The sequence below is a fragment of the Ruditapes philippinarum genome, unplaced genomic scaffold (assembly GCF_026571515.1).
Source record: "Ruditapes philippinarum isolate M1 unplaced genomic scaffold, ASM2657151v2 ctg2328_1_1_1_1, whole genome shotgun sequence".
NCBI classification, from domain to species: Eukaryota; Metazoa; Mollusca; class Bivalvia; order Venerida; family Veneridae; genus Ruditapes; species Ruditapes philippinarum.
Window position 1 is genome coordinate 130,623 of NW_026856099.1, and position 21,403 is coordinate 152,025.

Genomic DNA, 21,403 nt, shown 5'->3' on the forward strand with positions numbered 1-21,403 from the left:
GATATTCTACGAATAACTTGTTGCAGAGGCAATGTGGGTCTTCTTACAAGACGCTTCATTTTTCCGAGAAAGCTTTCAAACACAAAAGCAGAAAAATTTTCCAATGGACCAAACTTGTGAACATCTGTAGGCAAGTGCACCAAACCATGAACATTAAAAACAACCATATCTCTGCCATATATCTCACCAAACTGATTTACAAATCTATAAAGTAATTCCTGGACATAATCCCTATAAGTTTCACAAAAAAAACTGCAAGACAAGCAAAACATACTAACAAACAACAAGATAAAATGCTTGTACAAATGGGGAGGCAGCTGTTTCTTTAGAACAACTGGACCAGTATACAGCAAGAATTGACGAAATTCTGTTGCTTTCCATCTTTCGACATAATCAAGAGTCCGTGCTTTGCGACTGAACTCTTTTGGTAAGAACCCCTTTAAATCAGCCAAGCTACTTGATATTCTCTTGACAGCATTCATACCAATACGACACCCATTTTCCAGTGGTCCCTTGATCCAAAGCAGTATCATGCGTTTAACTACTCCAAGGTATACTAAGTGCATAGCATCTATTGGAAACTGAGAAACCATGCCGACTGGCAAATTATGAAATGGAGATTGACCAATGTGATGCTCTGCATCTTGCATTTCATCAAACAAAGCATCAGTTCTGAGAGGAGAGTTTGTTGAAGGAAATGTCATCTTTCCATGCCATACTCCACGTTGCCTACATTTATCACAACCATGATAGCCACTATGGCCTTTAATTTGTTTGACAAATGCTTTTGCAGGTGCATCACAAATAATGCATGACAGTGAAAATTCCACTCTCTCTTCAGATTCATCTGGAAGCCTAACTCCATTCTGAAATAAATCATTCAAGTCACGAACAAAGTGATTAAGATATTCCGCCACACTGGTAGGTTTTTGATCTCCAGAATAGAGTCCAATTACAAATGGCTTAGAAATTTTGGGTTTTACAAATCGTCCTAATATGGGCCACAGCTGAGCACCAGAACTTTTAAACAAGGGCAGCCCATCAATATTTACTTGAAGAGAAACTTCAGTAACATTTTCTATGCCCGTGACTATTGACATAACCCAATTTTCTATTCCGAAGTGATAATAGCTACCACCAGCAACATTTAAAACTTCATAACTTTTTGGAGTTTTCATTAACGTTCTAACATCTTTTGGCAGGTAAGGATGATAATGCCGTAAAATAACTAATAAATCATTAACTGCAACATGGCTAATATTATGTTTAGCAACCCAAGAAACCAAAAGTGTAGACAGATTAGCCTCTTGGTCATCCGAATCACAATCAGATTCAGAACTGTCAGAGGATTCATTTTCAGACCTGACAGGTGAGTGTGCTTCAAACATGGGCATATTTGATATATTCTCATTATTTAAATCTACAGAATCATCTACAGAAGCTGTGAATTGTTCATTGTCATATGTCTGCTGTGGATTTTCTAAATTTGGGCTAGATTCAGTAAGAGACTCCTCATCGGCCTCTTGATTAGCCAGACCTACATCTTCATCTAAATTATTTAAAGCTTGTACATGCAAATTGACTGATGAAACAACTCTTCTGCGTTTAGACCAATAAGAACTCATTTTCAATATTTTTCTATGAATGAGAATACTTCAAAATAAATAAAAAGGGCAAAAAAAAAAGTCTTTACTAATATCAAAATTCGCGAAAACTAATTACAAAGATGTAATGCAAACAAAAACACATGCTGTGCCTGCAATAGCGGTAACTTTATGCAGCTTAAATAAACAAATGCCTTCCGTTTGGTTTTAAAAGTTGATTACAAGATTTTATTTGATGTAAATTTAACACACAATGCTTACGTTTTCGTTTTGATTCGTTGTCTGATTTTTGCGCCAGTTTAAGGAAACAATCCAACGAAAATTATTGAACCTAATGAACGGAAAGAAAAAAAACCGATGACGGTCCAGGATCGTGCCGACGACGGATATATATTCAATAATAAGATAGTTATAAACTCTTAAAGGTAATTATTAAATTCAAAGTTTTATCTACACTTTTTCAATTTTCCACAACTGCTAAATTATATTATTTTAAAATATGGATCAGTGGTGAATATCGGATAGACATCGGATAGACATCGGACCGTTATGCCGATATTCCGTTCAGTTACCGATATCTATCCGATTTGGCTATGCTGACTGGGCTCCAGTTTAAATTATTTGTTCCGTTACCATTCTCAGGGCAATCTCTTTGTATGTGCCCTTGCTTGTTACACTTGTAACATGTCCTTTCTGCTAAACGTAATGGACAACGTAACCTAATGTGACCTGGCTGCCCACAATGAAAACAACCATCTTTCCGTGCAGTCCCTCTCCCTCGACCACGTCCAACGCCAGTACCTGATGACATCTCCTTTAGCATGTCCATCATCTGTCTAAACTGATCGTTAGATGCACCTTGAGGAATAACCTGAAGATGATCTTTCGCCTTGTCACGCGTAACACGCGTTTCTTTAAGCAAGTTCATCATTTCCTGGAACTGCTGACCCGAAACTCCTTGTTGAACCGCACTTGTCTCATACACATGTGGAGGATCTTCACGCGTAAAACGCGTGGGCTTGGATTTTCCATAAACTGCCTGGTGTACATGTTGGTACCACTTCACATAATCTATGGCACCCTCCATTGTTTTATGTCTCTGGACACAAGCGTTCTGAGCCGATGGTTTATCATATAAACCTGAACAGAATCGGGTGATTGCCTGCTGGTTAGCGTATTTGTCCGGAACTTCTCTGAATGCCTTTGTCGCTAGAGTTAGAACACGGTCCGCCCAATCTTCAAGGCTTTCATCTAGACCTTGGCAAGCCTGCTGAAATCTTACATTGGCTGTTTCGGCCAACTCCCTGGACCCAAATCTCTGTTCTAACTTTTTGATCAATTGTCTGTACGACAGACTGTTGTTGACCTCCATTGTGAGTGTGAAGTACTCTGCTGCTTTTCCAGTAAGGCACCAACACAAACAATTCTTGCATTCTTCCTCCGTCAAACTATATGCCTTAACATACTGCTCGAACTTCATTTTGAATGCAGCAAAATTACTCTTCCCGTCATAAGAAATGCTTTTTGGAATATACCTAGGCATCCTTTGACCCTTGGTGCTGCGACGTGGCTGATCTTCGTCACTGTCATCTGATGAAGAGTCAAGAAATCTCTGATGTTGGCGTTTCTTACTCCTCCTCTTTCGTGGCATAATATCTTCACCTTCAGAGTCATCTGTTACAGCTTGTAGTTTCTTTGGCTTAGAATATCTTTTAATATTTTCTTCACTCTCATCTGATTCTTCAATGAATTTGTCTCGTTTGTACAACTTTTGTTTAATTTTCTTTGTTTCAGGCTTGCATTTAAAAAATTCTTCTTCGGTTTCATCTGAATCTAAGCCCTGTTTCTTACTAAAGCTAGCTTTTGATTTAACTTTTCTTTCAGTTTCGCTTTCCTCTTCCGAACCATCTGAAGACCAATTAGCCATTTTTGAAGCTGCAACTTTTTTACTCTGTATTCTTTTTTGTTTACATTCCTCCTTTACCTCTTTATCCATTTTGAGTACATTTTTGAATTTGTCGGCCAACACTATTGGATCCAACATATTGCTCCCCCGAAGTTCTTTCCTTTGACTCAATGCTGGATTTTCCTCAAAGTCCATGAACATCAAGACACTCTCTGTCATTCGGTGTCCATAAGCCGCTCGTAAAAGTCCCGGTGTTAAATTTCCTACTTCGGATCTTAGTGCCTCGATTCTGCCTGCAATTTTACTTCCAATGTGTGGCACCAATTGCAGTTCGCTTACAGTAGCATAGTTCATTTTCACTCTATTACTAACCATTCTTGGTTCAGAACTTGCTCCCCTAATCTCAACACTAAAACCACGACCAAAACCTCTTGGTGTTGCTTTCTCTCCCTTGTCACAAAGTACTATTTTCGATAAGGATCTGGAACACCGCAATGTTGTAATATGTATTGTCATTCACAACTGCGACTTATTTATCCTGGTTGTTTCAATCTGTATAACAGATGTTCTTTCCAGCATATATTTGTCTAGTTTCGTATAACGAATCCTATCACAAAGGTCACAAAATATTAACTTCGGTTTGATAATTGGGCCAGCAGCAATATCCCAATGTGTATAAAAGATTTTTCCGTAACAAAAATATGTACAACACACTTAAGTTACACCTTCTGGTTTAATTCGTAAAACAATTTAAACCTTGTTTAATTTTGTACAACAAAATCAAACAAAATCTTATATTCAAATATGTAAAATAGAACTCCCGTAACAAAAATGTATACAACACACTTGAGTTACACCATACGGTCTACTTTGTAAAACAATTTAGACCCCGTTTAATTTCGTAAAACAAAATCAAACGAAATTCTATATCCAATACGTATAAACAATATAATTTTATTACTCTAACCGAAATATGTATAACACACTTGGGTTATCTCTTACAGTTTAATTTGTAAAACAATTTAAACCTGGTTTAATTTTGTATTACAAATATTAAACCAAATTGAAATATATCAATACTGCACTAAACCAAAACAAAAATTGTCAATATGTGCAATACTGATAACACTGAACGATTCAACTTGTAACACAAGTTAAATCCGGTCCAACTTTGTGAATTACAAATTCACAATCTTCCCTGCAACATATTTATTAATACAAAATTGGCCAAATACAATACAACGTTCCCTGGGGAAATCAAAACACTTCTAATGTGAATAAACAATTTATTTTATTAAATGCCTAACAATTCCAATTGCTTTTAATAAAATCACTTAAGCACACACATAAAAATTGTCAGTTGCCGGCAAATCACATTTAAAACTCAGGATATCCCTATAAATCTGTGACTATTTCATACACCAACCGGACCCTGGTGCCACACACACACAGACACTACGTAATCCTAGGTATTAACTTAACCAAGCCGGCAACTTGTAAGGTTACAATCAATTTAAATATGGGAGTCAGATGGTACACAGGCCAGAATTTAAATTGATATAGCAAATACAATATACACAATCCAAGATACAATTAATCAATCCATGAACTAAAGCTCAGAACTTTTGAATTAAAATTAAATAAAAATTAAATTTTTACCATGAAACAATTTTAGAAAAATAAAATCTACTTCAAATAATTATTTAATCAAATCCACACTAAATATTAGTACAGCACAGCTATCAAATCATTGCTACAATACCTTACCGGAAAAAAAAAAAAATGAGCTTTAATCCATGGTCATAAAATAATTAAGTCCACGCGATTGAAATACCACGCGAAAAAATACAAATATCCTAAATAATTAACCAAACAGGCCAGGGAATTACCACACTATTGTTTTGTCTCTTGATTGATCTGCTAAAAGCTTCCTAATCTGTAAAAAACAACAAAAAATTACGTTTCCGGTTTCAAAATCACCGCTTGCAGGAAATATTGCCAATCACAACGTTCCGCGCATGCGCTACGCACCGTAAATTACCGAACCTGACGATGTTCGCCAATTTACCAAAATTACAAATTCAGAGTCCCGAACCAATTTCCACTCCTAAACGCGATCTCACGAAACTCATAATTACAGCCAATGACCTTAACACACGAAACTTTTAAAATTTAATCCGCCAAATTGTCTCAAAAGCTGCAGAAAGCCAACAGCGAGAACCCGCAATGTGACGTCACATGCGCCGTACGCCCGACCGATTTGCTGTCAAAAAACCTATCTGCCCGATCCCAATTGAAACAATTTATCCTGCCGACAACGCCAATAAAGTATGCGCGTGTTTAGGCTTTACAATTCATCAATTACACAGCGTATAACGCTACGAATGGCAATACTAAATCCTGCTAAAAAAAACCGCGAAGTAACCGACGCCATTACCATAAACCAACTACCCAGAGTGCACTTCGAACCCCGGGAAAAAGGCCATCCATCCCGTACTGTAATTATCCGGATAATTAGTAAACACTACATTATTCGGACCCGATTAATCAAATCGCCAAATCGCGATTTGGTAAAAATGCCGATCGTGAATAGTTTGGTGCCTGAATGGCTGTATTTTATTTAATATTTATCAAAAAACATTCTGATACATAAAACATCTATGTCGTAAGAATTTCTCACACCTTTTGCAACCTTTAAAACTGTAATAAATTATAATAAATAGCGACAAATCAAAAACGGGGTCAAATCTTTCCAAGACCTGTCGATGCATATAGATTTATTCAAGCTTAATGACCTGCTGATGTTTGCATACGACTCCCATACATGCTATCAAACATTTCAATAATAAAAAAAACCGTTTGCATCAGCAATAATACAAATTCAAAAGATAATTTGCATTTAATTTCTTACTTCTTCCAAGTTTGTTTTCATTTGCAGAAATGGCCGCGATGAATTTTGCACTTAGCTCTGCAAACCGAAACGGAAAGGAATTAAAAGAATAATATCCGTAAATTAAACTTTAATCGTAATCACGTTTTTTCGTGAAAAAAATTGTTTTGTTCACTTTCTTTTTATCTTATATAAATAATTTACTGAAAAAAAAGTGACAATCGTGATAAAGACCGAAAATATTTTATTTTTTATTTCGGAAATGACACATACTCCTTACGGATGTTCATACGAAATTAATGGAAAAATCCATTTTTGAATAGGGAAATCAACTTGATTTTCGCTCTCAAATTTGTGATTTACTGATTGATTCTGTTTTGATTTTATTTTACATTCAACGACCTTTTCATCTTTCTCACAGTTTAGCAGAAAAATCATCATAACAATGACAGATGAAACAAAAATTAAATGATACAATATCTCATTTTATCCCTACAAAAAAAGTCTTTATATCTCTACAATTAAAAAAAACTTTTCACCACCAAAACTGAGACTAATTTTCAACTCTGGACCAAAATTTCAGTATGCTTTGTAGAAACCTTTAAGCCAATGCCTTGTGAGAAACATCTAAGCTCTAGCCCTTTCCGTTTTCAAGTATAAGCATTTTTAGCTCGACTTTTCTATGAAAAGGGGAGCTATCCTACTCGCCCCGGCGTCGGCGTCGGCGTCACACCTTGGTTAAGTTTTTCGTACCACCCCACTTTATTTCAGAAGTATTACAAGTATGGCTTTGAAACTTACCATACTTGTTCACCATCATAACCTCCATCTACAGACAAGAGTACATAACTCTGTCAAGGTTTTTGACAGAATTATGGCCCTTTTTTGACTTAGAAAGTGTATTGAGCTTGGTTAAGTTTTTTGTACCACCTCACTTTATTTCAAAACCATTGGAGGTATTGCTTTGAAACTGACCATACTTGTTTACCATCACGACCTTCATCAACAGACAAGAGGACATAACTCTGTCAAGGTTTTTGACAGAATTATGCCCCTTTTTGACTTAGAAAATACATTGAATATGGGTAAAATCCACTTATTGTCTTAACCCTTTGAGATATTGCTTTGAAACTTTTAATGCTATTTCACATCATTACCCCCATCTGTACGCAAGAGAAGGTAACTCTGTCAAGGATTTGTTTTAAAAATTAAGGCCTTTTATCGACTTAGAATCTTGGTTAAGTTTTTAGTACCAGTCCACTTTTTGACTGAACTGTTTGAGATATTAATTTGAAAGTTGGAATACTTGTTTACAATCATGATTCCCAAACATGTCCAGGAGAAGGTAATTCTGTCAAAGATTTTATTTGAATTATGGCCCTTAACTGTCAATGTTTTGTATTATAGGCAAGCACTAAAAAAGTTTTTTTTTCTTTCTTACCAGCCCTCTTTTGACTTAAACATTTCAAACTTTGCTGCAGTGTTCAAGGGTATCACACAATTCAGTAAAATAATTCTTCACTAAATATCTTAATGCTCATGGCCATTGTTCACTTTAAAAATACAGAGATTCTTGTATTGCCTTTTACTGCAAAAACTTTTTTTATTGGCAAGCAATAACAAGAGGGCCATGATGGCCCTGAGGTCGCTCACCTGTATATAGGCCCCCCTAACCCCCACCCCAAACGTTGCAGGGCCAATTTAACCCAAGGGCTTTTATTTGCACAAACTTGGTAGACACCCATAAGAAGATGTTTCATGCTAAACATCTAAGCTCTAGCTCATTGGGCTTTTTAAAAGAAGATTTTTTTTAAGTTTTTACTATACACATATAGTTAAAAACAATGACACCCCTGGGGCCGGGCCAGTTTTGACCCCAGGGCTTTTATTTGAACAAACTTTGTAGACACTCACTAAAAGATGTTTCATGCTTAATATCTTAACTCTAGCTATTTGGGTTTTTTAAAAGAAGATTTTTTAAGTTTTGCTATACACATATAAGGAAAATCAATGACCCCCGGGGAGGTGCAAATTTTGACCCCAGGGCTTTTATTTGAACAAACTTGGTAGACACCTATTAGAACATGTTTGTTGCTAAATATCTTAACCATAGCTCTTTGAGTTCTTTAAAAGAAGATTTTTTAAGTTTTTACTATATGCATATAAGGAAAATCAATGACCCCCCCGGGGCGGGGCCAATTTTGACACCGGGGCTTTTATTTGAACAAACTTGGTAGACACTTATTAGAACATGTTTCATGCTAAATATCTTAGCTCTAACTCTTTTGGTTCTTTAAAAGAAGATTTTTTAAGTTTTTACTATATACATATAGGGAAAATCAATGACCCCCCGGGGCGGGGCCAATTTTGACCCCAGGGCTTTTATTTGAACAAACTTGGTAGACACCCATTAGAACATGTTTCATGCTAAATATCTTAGCTCTAGCTCTTTGAGTTCTTTAAAAGAAGATTTTTTAAGTTTTTACTATATGCATATAGGGAAAATCAATGACCCCCCGGGGCGGGGCCAATTTTGACCCCGGGGCTTTTATTTGAACAAACTTGGTAGACACTTATTAGAACATGTTTCATGCTAAATATCTTAGCTCTAACTCTTTTGGTTCTTTAAAAGAAAATTTTTAAGTTTTTACTATATGCATATAGGGAAAATCAATGACCCCCTGGGGCGGGGCCAATTTTGACCCCATGGCTTTTATTTGAACAAACTTGGTAGACACCTATTAGAACATGTTTGATGCACAATATCTTAGCCAAAGCTCTTTGAGTTCTTTAAAAGAAGATTTTTTAAGTTTTTACTATATGCATATAGGGAAAATCAATGACCCCCTGGGGCGGGGCCAATTTTGACCCCAGGGCTTTTATTTGAACAAACTTGGTAGACACCCATTAGAACATGTTTCATGCTAAATATCTTAGCTCTAGCTTTTTGGGTTCTTTAAAAGAAGATTTTTTAATTTTTTACTATATGCATATAGGGAAAATCAATGACCCCCGGGACGGGGCCAATTTTGACCCCAGGGCTTTTATTTCAACAAACTTGGTAGACACTCACTAGAAGATGTTTCATGCCAAATATCTAAGCTCTAGCTCTTATGGTTTTTTAAAAGAAGATATTTAAAGTTTTTTCTTTCGGTTGCCATGGCAACCAGAGTTCTGCATGGAATTAAATTCTTTGAACAATTTTTAAAGGTGACCACCAAAGGAACATTCCTGTGAAGTTTGGATGAAATTGGCCTAGTGGTTTACGAGGAGATGTCATTTAAAGTAAAAGTTTACGGACGGACGACGGACGGACGCCGGACGAAAAGCGATCACAAAAGCTCACCCTGTCACTTTGTGACAGGTGAGCTAAAAAAGTCGAGCGCGCTGTCTTACGGACAGCTCTTGTTAAGTATTTCCTTTCAGTTGCCATAGCAACCAGAGTTTAGCATGAAATGGAATTCTTTGAACAATCTTGATAGAGCTTCATACTTACTCTGCCAAGTTTCATTAACATTGGCCTTGCGGTATCATAGAAGATGTCCTTAGAATAAAATGTAAAATGTGGACGGACGACGGACGCCATTTGGTTGGCCATCCTAAAAGCTCACCTGCACTTTGTGCAAGGTGAGCTAAAAACCGAAAGAGGTAGAGCTTACATATTTGGCATGAAACATCTTTTACTGAGTGTCTATGAAGTTTATTCAAATAAAAGCCCTGGGGTCAAAATTGGCCATGCCCAAGGGGGTCATTGAATTTCCCTATCTTTATATATAGTAAAAACGTAAAAAATCTTCTTTTGAAGGACCCAAAGAGCTAGAGCTAAGATATTTAGCATGAAACATCTTCTAATGGATATCTACCAAATTTGTTGAAATAAAAGCCCTGGGGTCAAAATTGGCCCCGCCCAAGGGGGTCATTGATATTTTCTATAATGCATATAAGAAAAACAACAAATCTTCTTTTAAAGAACCCAAAGAGCTAGAACTAAGATATTTAGCATGAAACATCTTCTAATGGGTGTCTACCAAATTTGGTTATATAAGTGCCATAGGGTCAAAATTGACCCCGCCCCGGGGATCATTGATTTTCCTTATATGTGTATAGCAAAACTTAAAAAATCTTCCTTGAAAAAAACCCAAATAGCTAGAATTCAGATACTTTAAAGCATGAAACATCCCCTATTGGGTGTCTACAAAGTTTGTTCAAACAAAAGCCCTGGGGTCAAAAGTGGCCCCTCTCTGGGGGCCAATAAACAGGTGAGCGACTTCAGGGCCATCATGGCCCTCTTGTTACATGTGCTATAAAATCAACATAATCATAATGGATACTACCACCAACATGACCAAAAACCAACACTAAATCACAATTTCCAATACCAGTATTCTTGTATATTCACTTTCATTTAGTAAACAGTCTTGATGCGTTTGAATTTTCTGCAACTGTCACTGAAACTGTCAGAAGATTGTTTTCTTTTCAGCTGGGCTTTCTTCTGGAGTTTAAGATGTTTAGCCCTCAAGTTTTTTAATTTTTGGACAGACTCGTTAAGCTGTTCCAGCCTCTTTCTAGCTGCATTGGCGCCATTGTATCGGTTTCTCGTGACGTACATTCTTCAACCACATTCATTTTTGAATCTCAGGTGTTGTTGGTATGTGCCATGTGCATGAATTACACACTTCTTCATGTTTGGAGTGATTACCATTTTGTTCGCTGTTACACTCTTCCTGGGGCGTCCGTGGCCGAGTGGTTAAGGTCGTTGACTTCAAACCACTTGCCCCTCACCGCTGTGGGTTCGAATCCCGACAGGGACTTTGGATTCTTTCATGTGAGGAAGCTATCCAGCTAGCTTACGGAACGTCGGTGGTTCTACTCAGGTGCCCGTTCGTGCCTGAAATAATGCACGGAAGGGCACCTGAGGTCTTCCTCCACCAGTAAAGCTGGAACGTCGCGATATGACCTATACTGTGTCAAAGTGACGTAAAACCCAAAACAAACAAACAAACAAACACTCTTCCTCTTGAGTCCCATCTTCACAATGGCAACAGCCTCATAATTTTAAATTGCCATTGTGGCTCTATCATCTTCAATTATGTCCCACATAATGTTAAAAGTCTACTCAACCAATGGGCCGCTAAATGCTGTCAACAAAGAAAAAGCTTTCCTAAAGAGGACGGGATATTTCTGTTTTTTAATGTCTTTAATATTTAAGCTTTTCCCAAAATTTTCTTTTTCCAGAATCTTTGGCATATATGACATAGATGTTATTTCATATCCTCAATACAGTATCAATAGATAAAATTTACCAAAGATTAATACCTCCATTTGTTCTTCGCTCCCTTTTCAATTTCACTCACGTAGCCAGCTGGTAAAAATTTCATCGCTTATTGATTTGATAAAATCGGCTGCAATTGCATGTTAACTTCAGAATGAATCAGTGATACTGATTGGATTATTCCAACAATAAGTCATCCAATCAAAATGCGCGATAAATATCGGGAAGAGTAAAAGTTGTATCTGGTCCGTATCAGTACGCTTACGAACATGTCACATGAGCCTTATCCCTTAATAAAGTTTCAGATCGACCAGACTAAATCCCCCCCCAACTTTCCTCCAATAATTGACCCAGATTCACACAAATTGGAACAAGAGGGCCATGATGGCCCAAAGTCGCTCACCTGTATATAGGCCCCTGGAGCGGGGCCAGTTTAAACCCCAGGGCTTTTATTTGAACAAACTTGGTTGTATATGTATGTATGTATGTATATATATATATATATATATATATATATATATATATTATATATATATATATATATAGTATAAATATATATATATATATATATATATATATATATAATATGTATATATATATCTATATATATATCTATATATATACATTTATATATATATATATATATATATATATATATATATATATATATATATATATATATATATATTAAATATATATGTATATATATAATATGTATATATCTAAAAAAAAAAGGCAAGCTAATGAATGACCCCCGGGGCGGGGCCAATTTTGACCCCAGGGCTTTTATTTGAACAAACTTGGTAGACACCCATGAGAACATGTTTCATGCTAAATATCTTAGCTCTAGCTCTTTGAGTTCTTTAAAAGAAGATTTTTTAAGTTTTTACTATATGCATATAGGGAAAATCAATGACCCCCTGGGGCGGGGCCAATTTTGACACCAGGGCTTTTATTTGAACAAACTTGGTAGACACTCATTAGAAGATGTTTCATGCTAAATATCTTAGCTCTAGCTCATTGGGTTCTTTAAAAGAAGATTTTTTAAGTTTATACTATATGCATATAGGGAAAATCAAAGACACTCTGGGACGGGGCCAATTTTGACCCCAGGGCTTTTATCTGAACAAACTTGGTAGACAATCACTAGAAGATGTTTCATGTTTAATATCTAAACTCGAGCTATCTGGGTTTTTTCAAAGAAGATTTTTAAGTTTTTGCTATTATACACTGTCATATAAGGAAAATCAATGACCCCAAGGGCGGGGCCAATTTTGACTCCAGGGCTTTTCTTTGAACAAACTTTGTAGACGCTCACTAGAAGATGTTTCATGCTTAATAGCTAAACTCCAGCTATTTGGGTTTTTTTAAAGAAGATTTTTTAAGTTTTTGCTATACACATATAAGGAAAATCAATGACCCCCGGGGCGGAGCCAATTTTGACCCCAGGGCTTTTATTTGAACAAACTTGGTAGACACCCATTAGAACATGTTTCATGATAAATATTATAGCTCTAGCTCTTTGAGTTCTTTAAAAGAAGATTTTTTAAGTTTTTACTATATGCATATAGGGAAAATCAATGACCCCCTGGGGCGGGGCCAATTTTGACCCTAGGGCTTTGATTTGAACAAACTTGGTAGGCACTCATTAGAAGATGTTTCATGCCAAATATCTAAGCTCTAGCTCTTACGGTTTTTTAGAAGAAGATTTTTTAAGTTTTTCTTATTGGTTGCCATGGCAACCAGAGTTTTTAATGGAATTTAAATTTTTGAACAACTTTGAAAGGGGTCCACCTAAGGATCATTTCTGTAAAGTTTGGTTGCAATTGGCCATGTAGTTTAGGAGGAGATGTTGTTTGAAAAGTTTGACGCCATTTTTTGAAGGACGCACGACGCACGACGGACGCAGAGTGATGACAAAAGCTCACCTTTGAGCACTTCGTGCTCAGGTGAGCTAAAAACAGTCCAGACTGAGGCTGAAAATCCTGAAATAAGACACAATCCAGAAAACCTTTACCCCTGTAAATATTTAAGCAGTTGCTTACAAACTTGTCCTGTCCCATGTCCTGGAAATAATAAACAAAAGTACAAACAATCTCATATATAAAGTATCACATTGATCATTTCTATTTTCATTCTTAAACTAGAAGTTTTACTGTCATCGCTAAATTACCCACCACACCCCACTTTATCAGCAGGTAAAAATTACAAATGAAACAAAGTCATGATGCCGGTACTCAAAAAATACCAGTGGTAAATTAACATTCTGACTAGAGTATCTAGAACACTAATTTTATTCTGAAGAAAACTGTTTCAGTATTTTGTCACATGCTAATCAAATAAATGTCCTGTAAGTTTGCGTGGTAGTAACAATTTTGTCATTAGGCATATACACAAGTACCATTATACTAGAAGCAAACTACAGTGATAAGGCTATGGCCATTCTCTTATCCTCTCCAGCTATACTTCCCTGCTGTTGTCCTCCATCTAACTGAACGTCTGTTGCTGTATCATTGTCGGAAGAAAGTAATTCATCAAAGTCAACAGTCTCAAACTTCAAAATGAAGTTATGTAAAATACAACAACTTACAATCACTGTTGGAATTTCTTGTTCAAGATGCATCTCGAGATGTTTCAGTCGTCTAAATTTGCACTTCAAAAGCCCTATAGCTCTTTCCACATCTACTCTTGTAGAAGAATGACATGAATTGAATTTCTTCTGAACATTGTCTAGGTGGCCATTATCCCGAAATGGAACCATCATACCCTTGCTGATAGGGTATGCTGAATCACCAAGAAGATGAAATTCGTCTGGTAAGTCTTCAATCCTGGAGGCTATAGGGCTATTTCTGAATACTCTGGCATCATGAACTGACCCAGGCCACCCTGTATATACATCTAAAAACCTCAACTTACTGTCACATACAAGCTGTAGAATCATACTTGAGTGGCCTTTTCTGTTTATAAATGATGCCCGATGAACAGACCTAGGAGCTGGTATGGGGATATGAGTCCCATCTACAGCTCCGACAACCCCTGGCATTCCACAACGCTGTTTGAAGCCGTCTGCAATGGTTGCCATCTCAGATCTTGTTGTAGGAAAATAGATAAATTCTTCCATCAACTCAGTCAGAGAGTGACAAGAAGATATTACTATGAGATGTAATGTACCTGAAACAAAACAAAGACTGTCGTTTATTCACAGATCTATGTCTCGGGCAAAGCATTTTCAAGTTCCTATCTCTCAACAAAGTTATCTTGACTTTGAACCCTACTATGGTCAAAACCATATCTTCTCTTTATATCACTAGCAACATGGTGTCCAGAGTGGAGACTTATATCTCTTTTTAAAGCTAAAATAATAAACCTGACTTGCCAGTGAATCTGAAGCATGTACTTGTCAATTTGTCTTATAAAAACAAGTATCTTAAAAAGCCATTTAAGGATTAACAATGTCTGGTAATGGTCAAGATAAAAAAAACAGGCTGTGCATGGAGATGGCAATACTGAACTACAAACTTTACTATTATAGCAGAATATTAATTGCCAATCTCATCTTGATTTCTGAGGGGACGAAACAAAATGTGAGCCGTGTGGTATCAAAAACAATAAAAAGGATCTCATTTATATTTATAGATAATTGTTTTTACCTTTACTCACTCCAAATCTATCAGCAACACTTCTATAACTCTCTGGATTTGCCAGGATCCACAGTGTTGCTAGAAGCTTTTTCTCTACAGTTAGTGCCCTCTCTCTGATCATTAATGGAGCCATTTTTGTGCAAAGTTCCTGAAAAATAAATTGAATACAGTAACAATATGAATTAGCTACAATAAAATAATGACCCTATCACTTGAGAATAAGACATAGGTACCCTCAAGGCACGAAATATGTTTTTTATTTGCGTTAATCGTTAAGTGTCATATTTCTTACTTTTATGTAAATAATACATACTTAAACATTAACGCAAATAAAAGCATATGTCGTGCTTTGAGGGTATGTATGTGTTAAAAAAAATGGAGAGGGTACCTGTGATATAAATATTCAAGTGAAGAGAGGTAGCCTGTGCCGCTGCAAAACCGAAAGTAGGGTGTTTTTATGAATTTTACATTTATTTTTGACAATATACTGTCCTAAAGTTGTCCGAAGATGATATGTAAATGAACATATTAAATATGTATGATGCATAAATAATCCAGCCATAGGTTCATTGCAGCCCGAAAAGTATGTCGAGGTGATGGACGAGGCAAGACATGTCTATTTTTTGTAGCTTATTATGAGTTACAGTACATGAAAAACGGGCACATGACAAATCAGCACATAAATTAAACATACTAGTGTTCTGTGGTATACATTTTTTCTAAGTGTCATACCTCCTTTCCTTATTACAATGAAATTTTACTGGATGTTATCCATCGCTGGTTTGTTTTTAGCAGAGAATGACATGTGCATGTGCAAATTGGGTACCGTTTCAGCATATTTCGCAAAGAGGGTACCGATATGGATATGCACCGTGCCAGAATTAAATGTGAAATATTATAAGTACATGTACTTATTTAATAAAAATGTCAATAGATAAATGATTTGATATTGGCCCTGTTATTTGTCCTCTTATCAGTCGTTCGGCCTTGGGCCAGTACCACTGCCCTCGGACAAATAACAGGGCCAATCTCAAATCACTTATATATAAATTTATTAACATATACATACATATAATAATAATATATTTACCTCAAAGGTGCTCCGATTCATACGGAAGTGTGACTTGAAGTCAATGCTTGAATACAGGGGAATAATTTCCTCCACATACCCCTCAATTCTTGCTGAATCCTCTCTCTCCACTGCTAATTCAGAAAGACCTGAGCAAAAGTTAAATAAATTCCATTGTATATTTAGTGAACTAAAGAGAGGAGATAAATCTCAGCGGGCTATAAATAAGCATTTTTCATATTGAAAATAAAAAATATCTAAATTTATTCAACAAACAATACTCTATTGAATTCATTTAACTGCTAGATAAATTTTTACTAGAAAGTAGTGGCTGTTTTTGATGGCTAAAATAGAACAGTCAGGAACTCGCAGTTGGTGTATTCTTATCTTGACTGTTTATCTATTTGCATCTATAAATATATGTTGTACAATGTCTCCTAATACAACAGAACAAAGTCTTTAAAAAAATTTATATGAAATTTATATACTTCAACACCGCGAAAATATATGACAATGTTTACATTAAAAGTATTTATCAACGACCTTGCGTTCGTACTTCGATAGAAAATCAATACTAATGAATATCTACCAGCAATAGTGAGTGGAACATAAGTAATTATGTTCTGATTACGAATGGCTTGTTCAAATAAGTCATCATTTGTAAATTCGTCTATCAGTAAAGCTGTTATATCGTCAATGTCCGCCATCTTGAAATAGTTTGACGCGGACGAATCGTTCAACAAGTAGTTCGCGATGGGAATTATATCATATGGCGAACGTTTTCGGTAATGAACGCACGGCTGATCTGACCCATTCATGTCTTTAAAAGGACAGCAGGACCAACCCCACATGGGGTCATGCTTTTTCACACAATCTACCTGGTTGGTTTTGTCGTGACGCGGCTCAAATTTAGTCTTAATCTCATGAGGGTCATAATCATCATTCTGAATGAGTCAAGTACATCTGATGTTGGAAGATAGATTTCAAAATGTTGTAACAATCTCGTCTGCATGACAAAAATCTGTAAACCAGTGACATGTTTGACTTTCTCATCATTCCCATTAAGGTTTTCTTTTTAAAAGCAAATAATACCAATGCCTTCTTTCAGCTCATGTTTTCGTCTCATAACCATTGAATTTCACTTTCAATTTATTTGATATTTATCCAGTCAATGTTGGTTTGTGAAGAAACACCCTCACAATCCTGATCAGTTACACTTTGAGTACTCTCCATATCTCTAACCACTTTGACTTTCCTTGTACTCGCTTATATCAATTCAACTGAGAGGTTTCTCCATGTAGTGGTGTCGCATAAAGTTATTCCGCCTTAGTGCCTCCAAGCCGCACGTTCAGGACACCAATCTGTTAAGCTACCAGATCAGTTATCTTCTTATTTTGCTCCTTTGATAGCCATCCGTACATGAAAATAATCTTTTATACAAATTTCTTTAATATTCAGGCCAGTTTGTGTACCTTATGTCCTCAGATTATACAATTTCAGGTCATGGGGTTGTCAGTGCTGGTTATAAATGCTAACCTTTACCTATATTTATGTAATGGACTTGCCCGGCTGTAAACTTGGAACAGTCCATCAGTATTTTAAGGCATTTCAGGATAAAAAATACTAAAATTGAGTAGCCAACAGTACAGTAGTCTTGTCAGAATGCAGGGATGTTAGGGTTGACCTGGCCGTGTACATGTTCAGATGGACATTACCACATTTGCCTGTAAAGGCTGCAGGTTGATTTATTTGAATTAGGCATTATGTAATGATATCATGATATACTGTTTATATTGTTAGTGAACTATTGAACCTTTGAAAAATTTTAATTTGTTTTTCTAAATGATTAGTATGAATGCTAGTTTATACAGAATTTATTGTAGTTTGATTGTGTAGGAAGCTATAAGCTTATAGACACACTCTTGAACCAACCATGAGGGTAAAATGTGAATTATGTTAGAATTGTTTTGTTAACATATTTTATATACATGTACATGTCAGTTGTAATAGAATCATTTTTATAAAGTACATGTTTTATATATAAACTTTTACAACAGAAATTATCATGTAAATTAGTACTTTACATATTAAATGTATTTCTAAATCATCTAAAGAATTGTAGATTTCCTCAAATAAATAGAAAATTTGGATCATTTTTTTTATCTGTATGAGCTGTGGTTTGAATAATTGAGTATTATTAAATGCTGTTGTAAAATGTGATGGAAAGAGAAAACTTTTCATGTTGCATGAATGTTTCGTTTCTGTTACTATGAACATACGTAGATTCTTTATTGATATGTATAATGTTAATTCTTTATGAATATGCTAGATGTTAATTCTTTATGAATAATTGTATGATGTCTTTATGAATACAGTTGTATATAAAATATAATAATATTTATTCTTAACAAATTTTAATTTTGTGTTTCGATTATTATCAGATTGTAATAAAATTAAAACAAAATTTTGTTGTGTTTTCTCTAATTAAAAACAAATCTGTTAATAAAAAACAAAATTTTGTTGTTTTTTCTCTAATTAAAAACAAATCTGTTAATAAAAAACAAAATTTTGATGTTTTTTCTCTAAAACAAATCTGTTAATAAACAAGAGGGCCATGATGGCCCTGAGGTCGCTCACCTGTATATAGCCAACCCCCCACCCCACACCCATAAGAAAATGTTTCATGCTAAACATCTGAGCTCTAGCTCATTGGGCTTTTTAAAAGAAGATTTTTTTAAGTTTTTGCTATACACTTATAGTTAAAAACAATGACACCCCTGGGGCAGGGCCAGTTTTGACCCAAGGGCTTTTATTTGAACAAACTTTGTAGACACTCACTAGAAGATGTTTCATGCTTAATATTTAAACTCTAGCTATTTGGGTTTTTTCAAAGAAGATTTTTTAAGTTTTTGCTATACACATGTAAGGAAAATCAATGATCCCCGGGGCAGGTCTAATTTTGACCCCAGGGCTTTTATTTGAACAAACTTGGTAGACACCTATTAGAACATGTTTCATGCTTAATATCTTAGCTCTAGCTCTTTGAGTTCTTTAAAAGAAGATTTTTTAAGTTTTTACTATATGCATATAGGGAAAATCAATGACCCCCTGGGGCGGGGCCAATTTTGACCCCAGGGCTTTTATTTGAACAAACTTGGTAGACACCCATTAGAACATGTTTCATACTAAATATCTTAGCTCTAGCTCTTTGGGTTCTTTAAAAGAAGATTTTTTAAGTTTTTACTATATGCATATAGGGAAAATCAATGACCCCCTGGGGCGGGGCCAATTTTGACCCCAGGGCTTTTATTTGAAAAAACTTGGTAGACACTCACTAGAAGATGTTTCATGCCAAATATCTAAGCTCTAGCTCTTAGGGTTTTTTAAAAGAAGATATTTAAAGTTTTTTCTTTCGGTTGCCATGGCAACCAGAGTTCTGCATGGAATTAAATTCTTTGAACAATTTTTAAAGGTGACCACCAAAGGAACATTCCTGTGAAGTTTGGATGAAATTGGCCTAGTGGTTTATGAGGAGATGTCATTTAAAGTAAAAGTTTACGGACGACGGACGGACGCCGGACGAAAAGCGATCACAAAAGCTCATCTTGTCACTTTGTGACAGGTGAGCTAAAAACAAAATTTTGATGGTTTTTTTCTCTAAAACGAATCGTGTTACGTTTGAAAAATGGGAAAGTTTGTTTAACTGTTTGGGTTTTACGGCACACCAAAATAGTAAAGGTCATATGGCGACATTCCATCTTTACAGGTGGAGGAAGACCTCAGGTACTTTATTTCAGGCACGAACAGGCACCTGAGTAGAACCATCCATGTTCTGTAAGCTAGCTTGATAGCTTCCTCTCATGAAAGAATCCAAAGTCCCTGCTGGGATTTGAACCCACAGTGGTTCGGGATAATTGAAGTCAACAACCGTAATCAACCACTCAGCCATGGACACCCCTCAAACATGTAGAAAATGTGCAAGAAGTTCAATTTGACTTGGAACTACCTATAGTCTGCAGTTTTAAGTTTCTTTCCTAAAACTGGGTTGTTTATATTCATATGCTATAAATCTTTCTTGCAAACTTTAATAACCTTTGTGGTTCTTCTATGGTGACTGCTTGTTCCTGAAATACTGGATATTTCACCACTTTAAAGCTCTATTAATAGTTGTACTTCATACATGTATGAGCTAATGATACCCGTGAAAAAAATGTTGCTCATGACATGATCAGTATAAAAACTGAAAAAGAACTAGACATATTCAGTTTAACATCGATTCATTTGAAAACAAGTACAATAAAAGCTGTCTGAGGAACAGATCTCTCCAATTTTCTCTGTGCTGGATAGTAAAGTAAAACTGCATATTTTCCTATTTAATTAACATATAGTCTGCTGGATTCAACAGCCGTTACCTATGCAATGAACAGTGCAAACCAAAATTAAATGAAATATGATAATTTTCATTACACAGGATTAAAATAAATCCTGTATTTATAGAAACAAGAGGGCCATGATGGCCCTGAAGTCGCTCACCTGTATATAGGCCCCCAGAGTGGGGCTAGTTTAAACCCCAGGGCTTTTATTTGAACAAAATTAGTAGACACCCATTAGAAGATGTTTCATGCTAAACATCTAAGGTCTAGCTCATTGAGTTTTTAAAAAAAAAAAAGATTTTTTAAGTTTTAACTATACACATATAGTTAAAAGCAATGACACACCTAGGGCGGGGCCAGTTTTGACCCCAGAGCTTTTATTTGGACAAACTTTGAAGACACTCACTAGAAGATGTTTCATGCTTAATATCTAAACTCTAGATATTTGGTTTTTTTTTTCAAAGAAGATTTTTAAGTTTTTGCTATACACATATAAGGAAAATTAATGTCCCCCAGGGCAGGGCCAATTTTGACACTAGGTCTTTTATTTGAAGACACTAACTGGAAGATGTTTCATGCTTAATATCTAAACTCTAGCTATTTGGGTTTTTTCAAAGAAGATTTTTTAAGTTTTTGCTTATATACACA

General features: G+C 35.7%; 2 protein-coding genes across 2 annotated transcripts; both read right to left on the bottom strand.

Moving 5' to 3' along the window:
- Window positions 1-1,393: 1,393 nt before the first annotated feature.
- On the bottom strand, window positions 1,394-3,626 carry LOC132745399 (uncharacterized). Its single transcript, XM_060734312.1, has one exon. The coding sequence runs from the start codon at window positions 3,598-3,600 to the stop codon at window positions 2,173-2,175; it is 1,428 nt and encodes a 475-aa protein (XP_060590295.1). The 5' UTR covers window positions 3,601-3,626; the 3' UTR covers window positions 1,394-2,172.
- A 9,748-nt stretch (window positions 3,627-13,374) lies between these two features.
- On the bottom strand, window positions 13,375-17,276 carry LOC132745400 (putative nuclease HARBI1). The gene is made up of 4 exons (XM_060734313.1): window positions 16,972-17,276; window positions 16,404-16,531; window positions 15,323-15,461; window positions 13,375-14,843 (listed from the first exon to the last, which is right to left on the bottom strand). The coding sequence occupies exons 1-4, from the start codon at window positions 17,231-17,233 to the stop codon at window positions 14,092-14,094; spliced, it is 1,281 nt and encodes a 426-aa protein (XP_060590296.1). The 5' UTR covers window positions 17,234-17,276; the 3' UTR covers window positions 13,375-14,091.
- Window positions 17,277-21,403: the final 4,127 nt, after the last annotated feature.

Coding starts and splice junctions, on each gene's coding strand:
- LOC132745399 (XM_060734312.1), bottom strand. CDS start 3,600: ATGGATAAAGAGGTAAAGGAGGAATGTAAACAAAAAAGAATACAGAGT.
- LOC132745400 (XM_060734313.1), bottom strand. CDS start 17,233: ATGTGGGGTTGGTCCTGCTGTCCTTTTAAAGACATGAATGGGTCAGAT. Junction 16,532..16,971: donor TGTTCCACTCACTATTGCTG/GTAGATATTCAT, acceptor ACTTTTGCTCAG/GTCTTTCTGAATTAGCAGTG. Junction 15,462..16,403: donor TGAATCGGAGCACCTTTGAG/GTAAATATATTA, acceptor TTTATTTTTCAG/GAACTTTGCACAAAAATGGC.